This window comes from Cannabis sativa, chromosome 3 (genome assembly GCF_029168945.1).
Source record: "Cannabis sativa cultivar Pink pepper isolate KNU-18-1 chromosome 3, ASM2916894v1, whole genome shotgun sequence".
Taxonomy (NCBI): domain Eukaryota; kingdom Viridiplantae; phylum Streptophyta; class Magnoliopsida; order Rosales; family Cannabaceae; genus Cannabis; species Cannabis sativa.
Window position 1 is genome coordinate 40,997,043 of NC_083603.1, and position 14,773 is coordinate 41,011,815.

General features: G+C 32.2%; 2 protein-coding genes across 2 annotated transcripts; one reads left to right on the top strand and one right to left on the bottom strand.

Moving 5' to 3' along the window:
- The first annotated feature begins 138 nt into the window (after positions 1-138).
- Positions 139-4,396, top strand: LOC115709267 (sedoheptulose-1,7-bisphosphatase, chloroplastic). Its single transcript, XM_030637326.2, has 8 exons — positions 139-554; positions 963-1,082; positions 1,168-1,353; positions 2,260-2,341; positions 2,443-2,664; positions 3,112-3,212; positions 3,292-3,363; positions 3,935-4,396. The coding sequence occupies exons 1-8, from the start codon at positions 441-443 to the stop codon at positions 4,214-4,216; spliced, it is 1,179 nt and encodes a 392-aa protein (XP_030493186.2). The 5' UTR covers positions 139-440; the 3' UTR covers positions 4,217-4,396.
- A 5,156-nt stretch (positions 4,397-9,552) lies between these two features.
- Positions 9,553-11,871, bottom strand: LOC133036071 (protein FAR1-RELATED SEQUENCE 5-like). The gene has a single exon (XM_061112538.1). It carries the CDS (start codon positions 11,869-11,871, stop codon positions 9,553-9,555), a length of 2,319 nt encoding a protein of 772 aa, XP_060968521.1.
- Positions 11,872-14,773: the final 2,902 nt, after the last annotated feature.

Here is a 14,773-nt window from a genome sequence, read left to right on the forward strand (position 1 = left end):
GTATACAAATACACATTCCCATAAAAACTTATAAACTAACAAAAAAAAAAACAGTTGGTTTTTTCAACAGAATTTCATCATATTAAATAAATAAAATTGCAAATAATTTATTTATTTCATCAGCATAACTTATCATTGGTGAGGACAGAGGCCTTTTATCATTATCTTATTATTTTATAGCCACACATATAGGAGTGTGAAGATAATTACTTCTCAGCCAATGCTACTATACTTGGGTCTATCTACTGAGAGGGTGCCACGTGTCCAAACACTTATCTAATACTACACTCTCCTTCCAAGTTCTCATGCCCAATGCAATCAATAACACAAAATCAAAAGCAACAAGCTTAGCTTAGCTTAGTGTTCTTTTGGTTTATTTGTTTTAGTTTGGTTAAGAGTCTTAAAACTCAAAGAAGAATAATTTTTAAGGTAATTTGAGTATGGAGACTGGTGTGGCATGTTGTGCTCGTGGAACTTTTCTTCCAAGTATTTCATCTCAGCATTCTATGTCTCTCTTCTCTCCTTCATCCATTTCTCCATCTTTCAATTCCAAGGTACTCATAATTTATATAATCTTAACTACTATATAATATATACATATGTATGTATGTATGTATTTATATGCTTTGTTGGGCATTTTTTATTTTTATCAAATTTATGATATCTTTGGTTTAGAATAAGGTTTTTAGTCCTTCATTGTTTTAACAAAAAATCAAAATTAATATAGACCATCACCATCTCATTCTACTTATGTAATTTACTTTGTTGCACTTAAGTTTTTATGTAAAAAATTTTGTAGCAAAAATCTCTATGTAGTCATTTTGTTACCATATTAATCCCTATGTGACATCAAATATAACTATTGAGATATGTATTGCCAAAAATAAACTGTATAAAGATTTTCGCCACGAAAAAATTTACATACCCAAAGAATTTTACAAAATATTGAATAACCATGACAGGTCTTGAAATCAAGCTCGTTGTTTGGGGAATCATTGCGTGTGACGCCAAAATCGTCGCTAAAAGTTGTAAAATCGAAGAACTCTACATCAGTAACAAAATGCGAAATTGGTGATAGCTTGGTAAGAAGATTAATTAAAAAGTGTCATAAAATATGAGGATTTGTAGTAAAATGTTAAAACTAGTAAAATATGTGTGTTGTGGTAGGAAGAGTTTTTGAACAAAGCAACAACAGATAAGGGACTGAGAACATTGCTTATGTCAATGGGAGAAGCACTTAGAACAATTGCATTTAAAGTAAGAACAGCTTCTTGTGGTGGAACTGCTTGTGTTAACTCCTTTGGTGATGAGCAACTTGCTGTTGATATGCTTGCTGATAAGCTTCTTTTTGAGGTTAATTACTTTTCTTTTTCTTACTTAATCAACTAATTTCAATTCAGATTTTATCTCTTCATGCACAGTAAAATTAGTTCAAATTTCAAATTGTCATTTGTTTATGTCTAATCCATTTCATTATGTAATGCATTTAGTTACAAATATGTAACCATATAGTGGTATGCAGACTTCCTTTACCTAAATATTTTTTTGGGATAATTTCAAAAAAAACACAAAAATGACAAAAAAATTATAAAATACAATTTGTACGGAGTTTTTAACATTTTTACGGTTATTTAAACTGTATTCTTATTATTTTGTCGTTAATTCTTTATTTTTTTTTATGTTGTTGTTTTCTTATTATATACTTTCATGTGTTTTTATAGAGTACCGTAAAAATATATATAAAAAAATTTAAACGAAAAAATGTAAAAAATTTACAAAAATTAGTATTTTATGTAATTATTTCTATTTTTTGTCATAATAGGTCTTTTTGAGGTTTTATTTCATAATAAGTTCAAATTTGATTGGATTAGATAATTTTTACAATTTGATTTAGTTATTTATATATGATCAATTCATTGTTTTTTTTTTATACTTTTTCTCTCTTATTTTTTCTTAATTCAATCCAATCTAATAAGTCTATGATCATTTATTAATTACTCTCCACATGAAGCATTAGTAAATAATTATTATTTAAAAAGTAAAATGTTTTATTATATATGTAATGCATTTTAGTCACAAATATGTAACCATATAGTGATATAGCTATGCAGAGTTCCTTTACTTAAATATTTCTTTTGTTCTTTATTATTGAATATATCACAACCAAAATAAATTGATGTAAAGATTATTTCAATTAATGTAACTTTAACAACTTTGTTAAGTTCCTAAATCATTAATTGGTTTTTACTTAATTAATAGGCCTTACAATACTCACACTTCTGTAAGTATGCTTGTTCTGAAGAAGTACCTGAACTCCAAGACATGGGAGGCCCAATTGAAGGTAAGAAAATCTAAACAAAAAAATTTGATCTAAAAAAATTCATAATTTGAATGTTCTTGTCTTCTAATAACCGAATTCGAAAAAATCATGATTAACAACAGGAGGATTCAGTGTGGCTTTCGATCCACTCGATGGATCGAGTATCGTTGACACGAATTTCACAGTAGGAACAATCTTTGGAGTGTGGCCGGGCGATAAGTTAACCGGTGTCACAGGAAGAGATCAAGTTGCTGCAGCCATGGGAATTTATGGCCCAAGAACTACTTATGTTCTTGCTCTTAAAGATATTCCTGGTACTCATGAGTTCTTGCTTTTGGATGAAGGTAACTAACTAACTTAACTAACTATGATATGATGCATTATCATTAATTCGATAGATACTACTTTAGTACTTTGTGTTTTTGTTTAATACAAGTTTAACCTTTTATTATTGGTAATACTTATTTAGTACCCTGTATTTTATAAAATAATAAAAAAAATAATGCTTATATTGACCCGAGCGCCCTAAAATCAAATTTAAAGCGCTTTTAATTAAAATGTTAAGAAAATTGTATGATGTTAAATGATAATTTTAAACAATTGGGCCCTTAGGTTAAGGGGCTCTTGGCGTGGGCCTATCCTGCCTTAACTTAAGGCCGGGCCTTGAGTCAAAGCAATAGTTTTATTGTTTTGTAAAACAAAGAGTACAAGTGTTGACATTGGCTATTTCAAACTGTTATAACTGGATTTTTCATTAGAAAACTAATGATTTGGTTTGTTTGTGTAAAAAGGAAAATGGCAGCATGTGAAGGACACAACAGAAATTAATGAAGGAAAACTTTTCTCCCCTGGAAACTTGAGAGCTACATTTGATAACCCAGAATACAGCAAAGTAATTAACTATAATTTTTGTTCTATTTTTCTCAACAATGAATTGAATGATAAAGTTCTAAGTACTTTTCCATTCACAGCTAATTGATTACTATGTGAAAGAGAAGTACACATTGAGATACACTGGAGGAATGGTTCCTGATGTTAACCAGGTCAGAACACTCATATATTAATCAAGGCACCAGTATTACCTAACATCACTTAATATGACATACTGTTATTGATACCGCCGACATATTTCAATTTAAAATACAATATGTTGGACTCAATACATAATTTTGCATCAAGGTATTTTGAGTATTGGTGCGTTATAGCAATACTCTTAAAATAACATAATTTTTGCTCTTTTTATTGATTGAAACGTTTATATATAAATTACATTACACAATTTATGACATAATTCTAAGACCTTCTACACACACGCATCATTCCATACCTTTTATGACCACTTGAGCTAGTTGATTAACATAATTTTTGCCCCGACTATAAGGTACTTTTGTTGTATAACTTATTTTTTCTTTCATATCACTATAGATTGTAGTTACAACATGCATCTTAATAGTTTTTTTTTAGATAATATCAAATAATTTATGATGCCAAAAACAGAGTTCAACATAATAAACTCTGTAAATTTTTTAGAATCTTTAAAAATTGATATTATGGCTACTATAATTAACAATGTATATTTTTAATCTGTTATTGATACAATCAATTATGTTATAGATTATTGTGAAGGAGAAGGGTATTTTCACAAATGTGATATCTCCATCAGCCAAAGCGAAATTGAGGCTATTGTTTGAGGTAGCACCATTAGGGTTCTTGGTTGAAAAGGCTGGAGGTCACAGTAGTGATGGGCATCAATCTGTGCTTGACAAAGTGATTAACAATCTTGATGATAGAACTCAAGTTGCTTATGGTTCCAAAAATGAGATTATTAGGTTTGAGGAAACTCTATATGGATCTTCAAGGCTTAAGGGAGCTGTTCCTGTTGGAGCTACTGCTTAATTAATTAATTAATTCTGTTAATTAAGTCATAAGACAGAGAGACATAATAAAAGTCTTATTTGTAACTTCTTTTGTTTTTGGTTTTCTTCCCAAGTAATAAATAAAATATATAATTAATTAATGTTTCATATTTAAACAGTCTAGCTTTATGATCATAAATATATATACTTGATTCTGCTATAGTCATCTTTTTTTTTACAAAAATAATATATCTTGAGCATTAATTAATTGTGTAATTTTTAATCATCATTAACAAAAAAAACTACATCAAATTAATTTTGATCATTTAAAAAAACAAGAGAGTATATAAAAAATATTAAAATTTTTATTGCTTATATAATAAAATTCTTTTTTGTTAATTATATCGTACTTTTTTTTTTTTAAAAAAAAAAAATCATAGTTCTTCATTCAAAAAAATATATAATAGATTAGGCGTGTTTCGCTGAAGTGCGAGACTCTCACAAGGGGGATTAACCCCATAACTTTGTGTTTATTCAAAGCATAAATGGCTAATTATGTACTTTTAGCTTGGTTTTATGTATATTCATGTTAATTATGTTTGGTGTTCATTATAATTTCAACTAATTAATTAATTACATAGTTAAAACCATCCTCAAAAATAAATATAATGTAATTGAAATACATACAACCTAAAAAAGAAAGGAAAATATACATACATGCATGATCATATATAAGACTCTTTCCAACTGGATCCTAATAATATATATTATTTATACATGGTAATAATTAAATGGAAACTTAATTACATAAACTATATATAATGCTTCCATATATAGTCTACAATATGTATATATATAATGACTTAATTGTGTGTTGTTTCAAAGATTATTTGGGCGGCTATATATGACAGTAACATCTCTTTATTATTAAATATAGATAATAGATTATGAATTAATAATTAATAATTGTATATGTATATATATGGAAGAAGTTAGTTTAAAATATTATATATATGTAGGTTACAAGATCTTTTAGCAGTTTTGTAAGTTAATAATGTATGAAATTATAGTACTTACTCTTGCATGTGTATATATAATATAATATATGTATATTTTATATATGCATATGATTAACAATAATGTCAGGGGGGATATGCATGTGAATCGTATCTAAACTCACATGTTCTTACTTAATATAATTAATTAATCATATTATATGTAAAAACATTTATACATATTTGTATATATTTATTAGGGGTCTTTCCTTGGATTCTTTTTCCTATCGATCAAATATGTGTGTGTTATTTTTAAAAGCAATGAATAAATTCATTGAAAATATAATAATGTTATACAAGCTAGTTATGATCATGTTCATTAAATAAATACTATACATGTCATGATTATTACAATATTTCTATACATCCAACAAAAATTTGGATCATCATATATAGTTAAATAAATTGTTCATTCATCCGAAGAGCATGCACAACTAATCCATGAGCAACACAGATTAGGGACACTCTTGGAAATTTGGATGACAAACTTGTAAAAACTTCTAGCAATGATCTTAAAATCATTAGAGTAGGGAAACTTTATTGAAAAATAAATCACAGTTGTAAAATCTTAGTAACAGACTACAATCCAATGTCATCAGCGTCCCGCAATTTGTTTTAAAAAGTTGTTATCCTTTCTCTAAAAGCTTGAAGGGACATTTGTAACGTCCCCACTTCAAGCCTCCATTGGGTCCTTCCACCCACGGAATAATGGCTCTTATACACGAGTACGCCACTCTGGTTGCTTCCTGGATTGATGACTGACCCTACAGATCAACACGAGTGTTTCCAGCGTGTTTTGTCCTCACTCACACGCATCCTGAGAAAACTTCCCAGGAGGTCACCCATCCTTGAAATTGCTCCAAGCCAAGCACACTTAACTGTGGAGTTCTTTCGTGATGGGCTACCGAAAAACAAGATGCACCTTGTTGACATAGGTAGTACCAATCAATCCATTTAAGCCCTCTTCAACTGTGTAGTCCCATACCTACACAGTCTCGGAATCATCCCACTTGACCTTCCCCAGGCGGTGTGGGATTGCACAGCTTACCCGGTATTTCCCCTTACGGATCACAGGACTACTGACTGTCACAATCACCCCCCCTTACAGGGTCCGACGTCCTCGTCGACCACACTTCCGGCTGGGTCAAGGCTCTGATACCATTTGTAACGTCCCCGCTTCAAGCCTCCATTGGGTCCTTCCACCCACGGAATAATGGCTCTTATACACGAGTACGCCACTCTGGTTGCTTCCTGGATTGATGACTGACCCTACAGATCAACACGAGTGTTTCCAGCGTGTTTTGTCCTCACTCACACGCATCCTGGGAAAACTTCCCATGAGGTCACCCATCCTTGAAATTGCTCCAAGCCAAGCACGCTTAACTGTGGAGTTCTTTCGTGATGGGCTACCGAAAAACAAGATGCACCTTGTTGACATAGGTAGTACCAATCAATCCATTTAAGCCCTCTTCAACTGTGTAGTCCCATGCCTACACAGTCTCGGAATCATCCCACTTGACCTTCCTCAGGCGGTGTGGGATTGCACAGCTTACCCGGTATTTCCCCTTACGGATCACAGGACTACTGACTGTCACAACATTAGTATTTTAACTGCACATAAACAAACTATACATTAATAGTGGGATGAAACATAAAAATAATAAATAAATAAATATTATTGTAAATTTATTCTTTTAAATAACCAAAATAAGCATCAATAGATAAAAATTATAGAAATTACAAACAATAGTTACCATAAATAAAATATTTCTAATCGGAAAAAACTAAAAAGAAAATGTGAAAATAACTTATCGTGTTAAATGCAATTAGTGTCTGTAGTAGATCCACGAGCATTCAGCCATGATCAAATATATGTTTCATTTTTTTAAAAAAGAGAAATGCTAAAAGGGATATCTATTGCTATTTGCTCAATATTTTTTATAGGTGACACTTTATAATTAATTAGCAATATTTTTTAAAAGTTATTTTCTTAAATTATATGAGACCCGATACTTAATTACAGTATAACAGGGCCGGTCTAAGCTTTTGGTAGTTTGAGCATTGCACAAGACTAGTCCATTTTTTATGGGAAAAACTTTTTTATTATTATTATTATATGAAAAAATTATAATTAAAAGTCTAGAAAGATATCTTTAAAAAAAGAAAAAGAAGTAAAAATCATGGAATTGTGGTCTTATGTACAAACTTTTTTTTTTATATATATATATATAAAGTTTAATTTTAATCTTTCCCACATGACTCCCAAAATATTTAGGCCGATATTGAGGAATGTCCTAAACACCGATAATAGTTTTTAGTATTTTTTTAATATAATAACTCTTAAAAAATAAATTTTTTATATTTTTTAATTTAGTAATCAAGTAAGAATTTTATTACTGAAAATGTATACAATCACCAATTACACAGCCTCAAAAGCCTATGTACAACGTTACTCTGAGATCTAATCAGGACCGGCCTTAGATTTAGGTGGGTTAGGTCTGCACTTAGAGCTCACTCATTTTAAGGGCCAAAATAAAAAAATATTTTTTAAAAATATACATATTTATTTTAATAATTATTAAAAATACTATTTATCTTTATAATAAAAGCTAAAAAAAATTATTTTAAAATGTACATGTTGTTTATCAGTAGTTGATCAGTTGATATATATTAGTATAAACTGAATAATCATTAATTACATATATAAAGTACACACATATATATATATATATAGATAAATATACATATTCAAACAATTGTATTATATAATATAGATATGAAGTTAACACACATTGAATATAGGTATTATTCAGCCAATAATATAATATATATTTTTAACTATAATTTACAATATTATATATTTATTTATTTATAACTGTTTATATGTGTGAACACTTTTACGTACTATTGATCGATTTATACATATACATGTACTATTGGCATGTGTCAAAACATGGGGCTTCCTTACGTACCTAAAATACTCCTACAAAAATATAAATAAATAATATAAGAAAATTCTTATATATTATATATTTTTGTATCTAAAAACAAATTTAATTTAATTATTTTTTTATTATGATATACGTTGTAGTTATTTAAAATATTTTATAAAATTTTAAAAATTAACACGCTAAAAATAGTATTTTAAAATAGTCTGGTGAACATACAAGACTTTTTTATTTTATATATGTACGTGTGAAATTAACGGTTGAATATTGGATTTATCTTATAAATTATTTTAATTTTTTTCTTAAAATTTTATAGAATATTTTAATGATAATAATATACACGATTATAAAAACTATTGAACAAATTAATTTTTCTAAATATCAAATTAATTAAAAATTACAAAATATATATTTTAATGGAGTGCATCCTATAATATATATATGTGAAAAAAAGAAATCCAAAAAATAATGATGATGATATGTATGAAAAAAGGTAAGGAATCTTTAGGATATTGGTGTGGAGGAACAGCTAATATTGGCTGTGTACAAAAACTTATCTTATCTTCATCATATTATTATATAGTCATATATATATAGGCAGCCGATTTTGTGCCCAAATGTGCAAAACACGGAATGGAATCCGTGTACGGCAGGTAGGTCCCACGTTAGAATAGTTATAATTTTTAATTATTTATTTAAGTTGGCAACCGGTTATTCTAGGTTAGGTAACCGGTTGTAAATTTGTATTTTTAATTAAAAAATAAAAAGGTACAATTTAATTACTGTTCACGTCAGTTAAAGTAAAAAAAAGTACAACAGCTTTACTGTTCGTGGCAGTTAATTGTACAAATATACTGTAGGCAGTGGGTCCATGTTGTCGGAGTGGGGTTATTTTGGTATTTTACATCATGTATGTAATTTTGGAATTGTAGTTGAGTACATAATATCACGTACCGAGTACATTAATTGTTTATGCATGCTGTTTAGTAAAATTAGTGTACAAAATATCACGTACCGAGTACAAAATATCACGTACAGAGTACATTCATATTTGTTTCGTAGTACATTGTTAAGAATAATTTGTTATAAATTATGAAATTATGTGTTGGTATATATTGAGTTTTAAGTTGGTGTATTATTTTTATTTTTATTATTGTGTATAAAAAAATACAATTACTATGGAAATTTTTGACCTTATAAGATTGAATTTTCTTGGGTAAAATAATTTATTTGTTCATTAATTATAAATTTGAGATTTGTTGAGATAAATACCTTAAACACGGCAAACATAACATGAAGTATATAAATGTAGAGTTTTTGAAGCAATAACTAGAGTCATAAACCTTAAAACATCAACGGTTAAAAATAGCTAGTTATATATATGAATGACCATAGTATGATTCTTGTGTGGTGGAAGGCGGTTCAGGGAAATACGCGTTGGAGTGTTCATTGAATGAGTCAGTTGTTGGTTGATTGTGTGCTGACTGTTGCCCCTGAGATCCAGTATTCTGTTGACGGTTTGGGCACCGCCGATAATCATGGCCTGATGAGCGACAAATGCGACAATGTCTTGAGTTTCTTGGGATCTGCTCCCCGTTCGGTCCTTCCCTTGGATTTCCCGTACCCTTTGTTCTCACAACTTCAGGGTCTTTAATAATGTTGGGGTTGTTACGATATCTTCCAGGTTGTGGCGTCTGTCCTTCTGGATTGGAACTCATCTCAAATTCTTCCTTCAACATTAGAGTTAGCCGTTCAATCTCTTCCTTTGCACGCGTGTACGAATCCTCTGTTTTTGCTGCATAGAAAGTCAAGTTATAAGTTAATGAGGTGAGAGATCCAAACCTAGCCATCTCATAAATGTGTTGTTGTTCTTGGGCCGGGGGGTTAAAATGTAGGTGGAGATTTGTCTTCGCGGATTTGCTCCATCGCTTCATGAGAAGAGTATTAGGTATTCTTCTGATGTTTAATCTTTTCATTGTAGCCCATAAATGTCTACAAGGGTACCCCTGACTTTCATATAGCATGCAGCTACAGTGTAGTGCTCGTTGGCCTTCACAGTAATGAACTCGGTATCGGACTTCCGGATGCTGAAACTTTCCAATGGTGTATATCTGCCACTCTCCTTCTTGCTCCTCACTTATGACAAAATAATTATTCTCTAAATCAAGCTGCTCAGCAACCTTGTGGTACATAGTTCTTGTGTAGAATTCAACACATTGGTTGTAGTACGTGGTCAAGCATGTAGGATTAGGTGGGTGAGGTCGAGTGCATCTGCTTTTGAAGTCATTTGCAGTCTCGTTGTGTCTGAGCTTTGAGACTGTCATATCTATGGTTGTTACGAACTCGCGCAAGCAATAATTCTTCTCTAAAAATTTTTTTAGGGCTGAGTTGATCGATTCGCAACGTTGTGTGGTTCTCATTCCTGCAACGAATGAACCCCTTAAATAAGTTTCTGCCCACTGTTTTCTTGTGTCGAATGTTGTTTGGCACCATTCATTATCTGTTAGTTGTTGGGTTTCGACGACGTCTAACCATCTTGCTTCGAAATCCTCCTCCTCGTAGTAGTTGTACATTAGATCTTTAAACATTTTCAAGAAGATCGGATCTTTAACCTTTTTGGAAGCATTTGTATTGAGATGCCAAGCACATAGACGGTGTGTCACATCAGGCATGTGTTCCATGATGGCCTGTTTCATGGCCACATCTTGGTCAGTAACTACAACATTTGGCTTCTTATCTCCATGGCATTCGAGAAATTTTTGAAGTAGCCAACGATAGGATGGAAGCTTCTCGTGGAGGAGTAGAGCGAACCCGAAGATGCATGTGTTGAAATGGTGGTTTACGCCAATGAGAACAGTGAGAGGCTTATTGTACTCATTTGTCATGTAGGTGGTATCAAACCCTAGTACATCCCCAAAAGCCACATAGTCGACACGTGAGTTTCCATCTGCCCAAAATAAGTTAGCCAATCGATTCTCCTCGTCCACCTGATATACAACGAAGAAATTTGGATCCCTCTCTGCGAGACAATCAAGAAATCCCAACGCTCCTTCCGAGTCCGTCTCTATCTTTTCTTCTCGCTTGGCACCAGCAACCCTGTTGTAGACATCTCGAAGTTGACATGGCATTCTCTCGTAACCTCCACTTTGCAAAGCAACATGAGACATTATGTTGGCAGTTTTAATTCCAACTGAGTTCATCGACCTAACTTGGGCAAGCAAGCCATCGGACACTACTCGGTATGATCTCAAAAATTGTACCTCACTTGATGAAGCGAGGTCGTGATTGTGTATTGTGCTGAACTCTTTGCATTTCCAAGTGTTAGATGGTTGTGTGAGTAAAATACGTAATGCTGCCTGACATCCGGTTCTAGTGACATCATGAGGTCTCTTTTTTCTTTGTGTTTCCGTTATTGTGATTCTTTTGTAACCCTCGGAACAACAAACCCACCTGCGCATTACGATGACTCCGTGAGAACGTCGTACATCATCTTTTCTTGTGCCGAAACCCATCCGTTTCGCATACATTTCGTAGAATGCTTCCCATTTTCCCAGTTTGTCGAGACTCTTGCCTAGGACGTCACATATTTGAATCTCATTCACTGGTTTTGTGATGTTTAGCTCTGTTGTTATGCTTTCCCATTCGTAGGTTTGTTCCTCATTCATGTTCTCTGCCTGAGACTCGGCCTCCATATTGTATCTGTTTGAATTAACAAATTAAATGATAAAGTTAATAGGTAAGGAATGGTTTTCGAGAAAGATAAAAAAAAAGGACTTACTGATAAGTAACCAATTGTTCCTTCGACGTTAATGTACTGGAGTGGAGTTACAGTGTTCGATTGTTATTGATATCGAAGAATTAGAGATGAAGACTAAGGGAAAGATAGTGGTGAGTCGATTTAAATTAGATTTTATGAGATTGAATGCCTCAGATTGTAGAGTAATATGGGTTGGTGATCACATTTAAGTGTGTTGGGCTGATATTAATGGGCCTCTCAAATATTGGAAACTCTATTCCACTCTCTTCGTACGTTTGAACAGTAAAATAGTACAATTACATTTACTTTTGAATAAATTAATTGGAAAATAATGTTATTGTATGATTTTTGGGTTTAGATATTTTGTTGAGTTGTATGGGTTGGTGGTAACATTTAAAATTGTTGGGCTTATATGAATGGGCCTTTACCAACCTTTTTTAATGAATTAAACCACTTCGTACGTCAGGATAAAAGTAATAGTACATTTTTGTATTTCTGGACAATAAAGATTGAAAAGTAAGGATGTTTTTTTTTTGTATGAATTGATGACATTTTTTAGTAGAATGGGTAGTTTCTCCCATTTATATATGTTGGGCTGATATTAATGGGCCATTGACCTACATCTTCTTATGAATTAAACCGTCGTTGTACGTTAGAACAGTACCGTAGTACATTAGGTTTTCTGGGAAAACGGGATTGATGAATAATGTTGACATTTGACCATACTACGTACGCCTACACGTGTATTTAACTGTGTAATTCAGAAATTTAACCACCCCTCTTTTGACACATCAGATGTGCCCAATGGAGTACATCCCAGTTGAGTACGGTAACTAAAAAACGTACTGTAGGGTTAGACTCCACGACTGTTATAAAACACTTGACACGTTTTCCAATCCAGCCTCAAGTTTATAGAGAAATTAACTTGTAATTTAGTTATTAGCATTACATATATCAAGTATGAGTTCGAGTCCACAAGGGTTATTTTCAATGGACCAAATGAAGGTATCTATAGTAGGTACGAAGACGCTGTAAGCAAAAACACTAATTCTGATGCGTCCATAAAAATAATTCGTTATGAATCTTTCATAGAAGCTTTCTCTGCTTTATGTCTACATGGAGAGACGGGACAATGCTTCAATGGGCAGCAAGTTAGACAACTTTGCTGTGTTAATGAGTTTCCCTGCATGTGGGATTCTGATGATGATAATGATGAAGAGGCTATCCTGAATTCTGTTTCCTCACTGTTTGATGAGGGTGAATGCTCTGGTGCAAATAAATCACCCGAACAGGACAACATGAATGATTCGACTGACAAAGGTGAGGACCGAAATGGAGATGATGTAGAAGTTGGGGACAAAGAAGGAGTGGATACTTCTCCAAAAAACAGTAAATGATGCTTTGTGTTAGTGTCCAAGTTATGTTATTTTATATTTTGATGCTATAATGTACTATCAGTATTTGTTATGAAATCTGTACTTCGGTTTATTTTGCAGTATTAATGTCACTTTCCTCATTAATTAATTGTGGAATTAAAAGTGAAGTGAATCATTGTGAAATCACAACTGCAAACAGAAAGAAAATAGACTTAAAATAATATAGTAGAGTTACACACAACTATATATATAATGGAGGTAAGTTCTTCAATCTCATTAAATGGCATAACAAAAAGTTGATAGAACGGCCATATGAGATGAGTTGTAACAAAAGTACACTACATATATATAAAATACCACGATTGAAACCGAACGGATGTTCAATCAAGTTCTATAACTTGAGGGAACTTCCGTTGAGACGGAGGGCTATTGTCTCTGAACGGGGACTTTGGTCGTGAAGGAGTTTCTCTTGGAGTAGTGATTGGTGATTCTTGTTTTACATGAAGTGGGTAGTGGGGTATGGACACCTCGGTGTAGTCGAGAATGTCATCCATGATACCCTCTAATTTTTGTCTTGAAGTGTTGGCTTCTTGCATGAAGTGGGCTGTATGGTACAGGTGTTCCGCCAGTTTGTACGACTCCTGCTTGGCCTCCGTGGCTCGTGAATGAGCCTTCCTTGTCAGCTTTTCGTGTTCGTGGAGAACAGACTCCAGCCTTGCACAGTTTGGACATCCTGACATGGAGGCTGAACGGAGTCTTGGACTCCGTGACGGTGTACCTACGGGTCTTGTGGAAGAGAAAGGATGCGGTGGGGATTTTGGAGGACTTGTTTCAAAAGGGTTGAAGTTTTGGTAAGGGTCCATTTGATTTAGGAAATAGTAAAACGGGGTTTCAAAATAAATGCTTAGTTTGTAAAACCTAACCTTTACTTATATAGTGGTTTGGTGGGTTGATGTACACGTAATTCGGTTCATGTAATTTAATAATGGATTTTTTTTTTCCCAATTAAACCATTTAATAGTTAATAAATTTTGACAATGGTAATATCCACTTACGACAATCTAAAAAATCCCAATTTACCCATTTAGATAACCAATGTTAATAGAGTGAATCAAATCCAAACAAAATCTAAGTAATATAAAAAAAGTACTATGTGATGTGACATTTTTCTATTAAAAAGAATAGTACGTACGGTTTTTTGATTTAAATAATAATTTCCAGATTTGAAGTAAAAAAAAAAATGTCACATCACCATCTTGAAATAATAAGTACATGGTTTAAATGGTGAAATAAAAAATGTGATATGACATCCACTCATTTCAGTAGTCAATAATTTATTAACATTTCACTTGTCCAAATTTTAATAACAAAAATGTGATATTAGTATATTACAGCCCAACAAATATTAAATCTCCTTAAGTAATATACCTAGGTTTCGTGTTTGCATATAGTATCTTAATT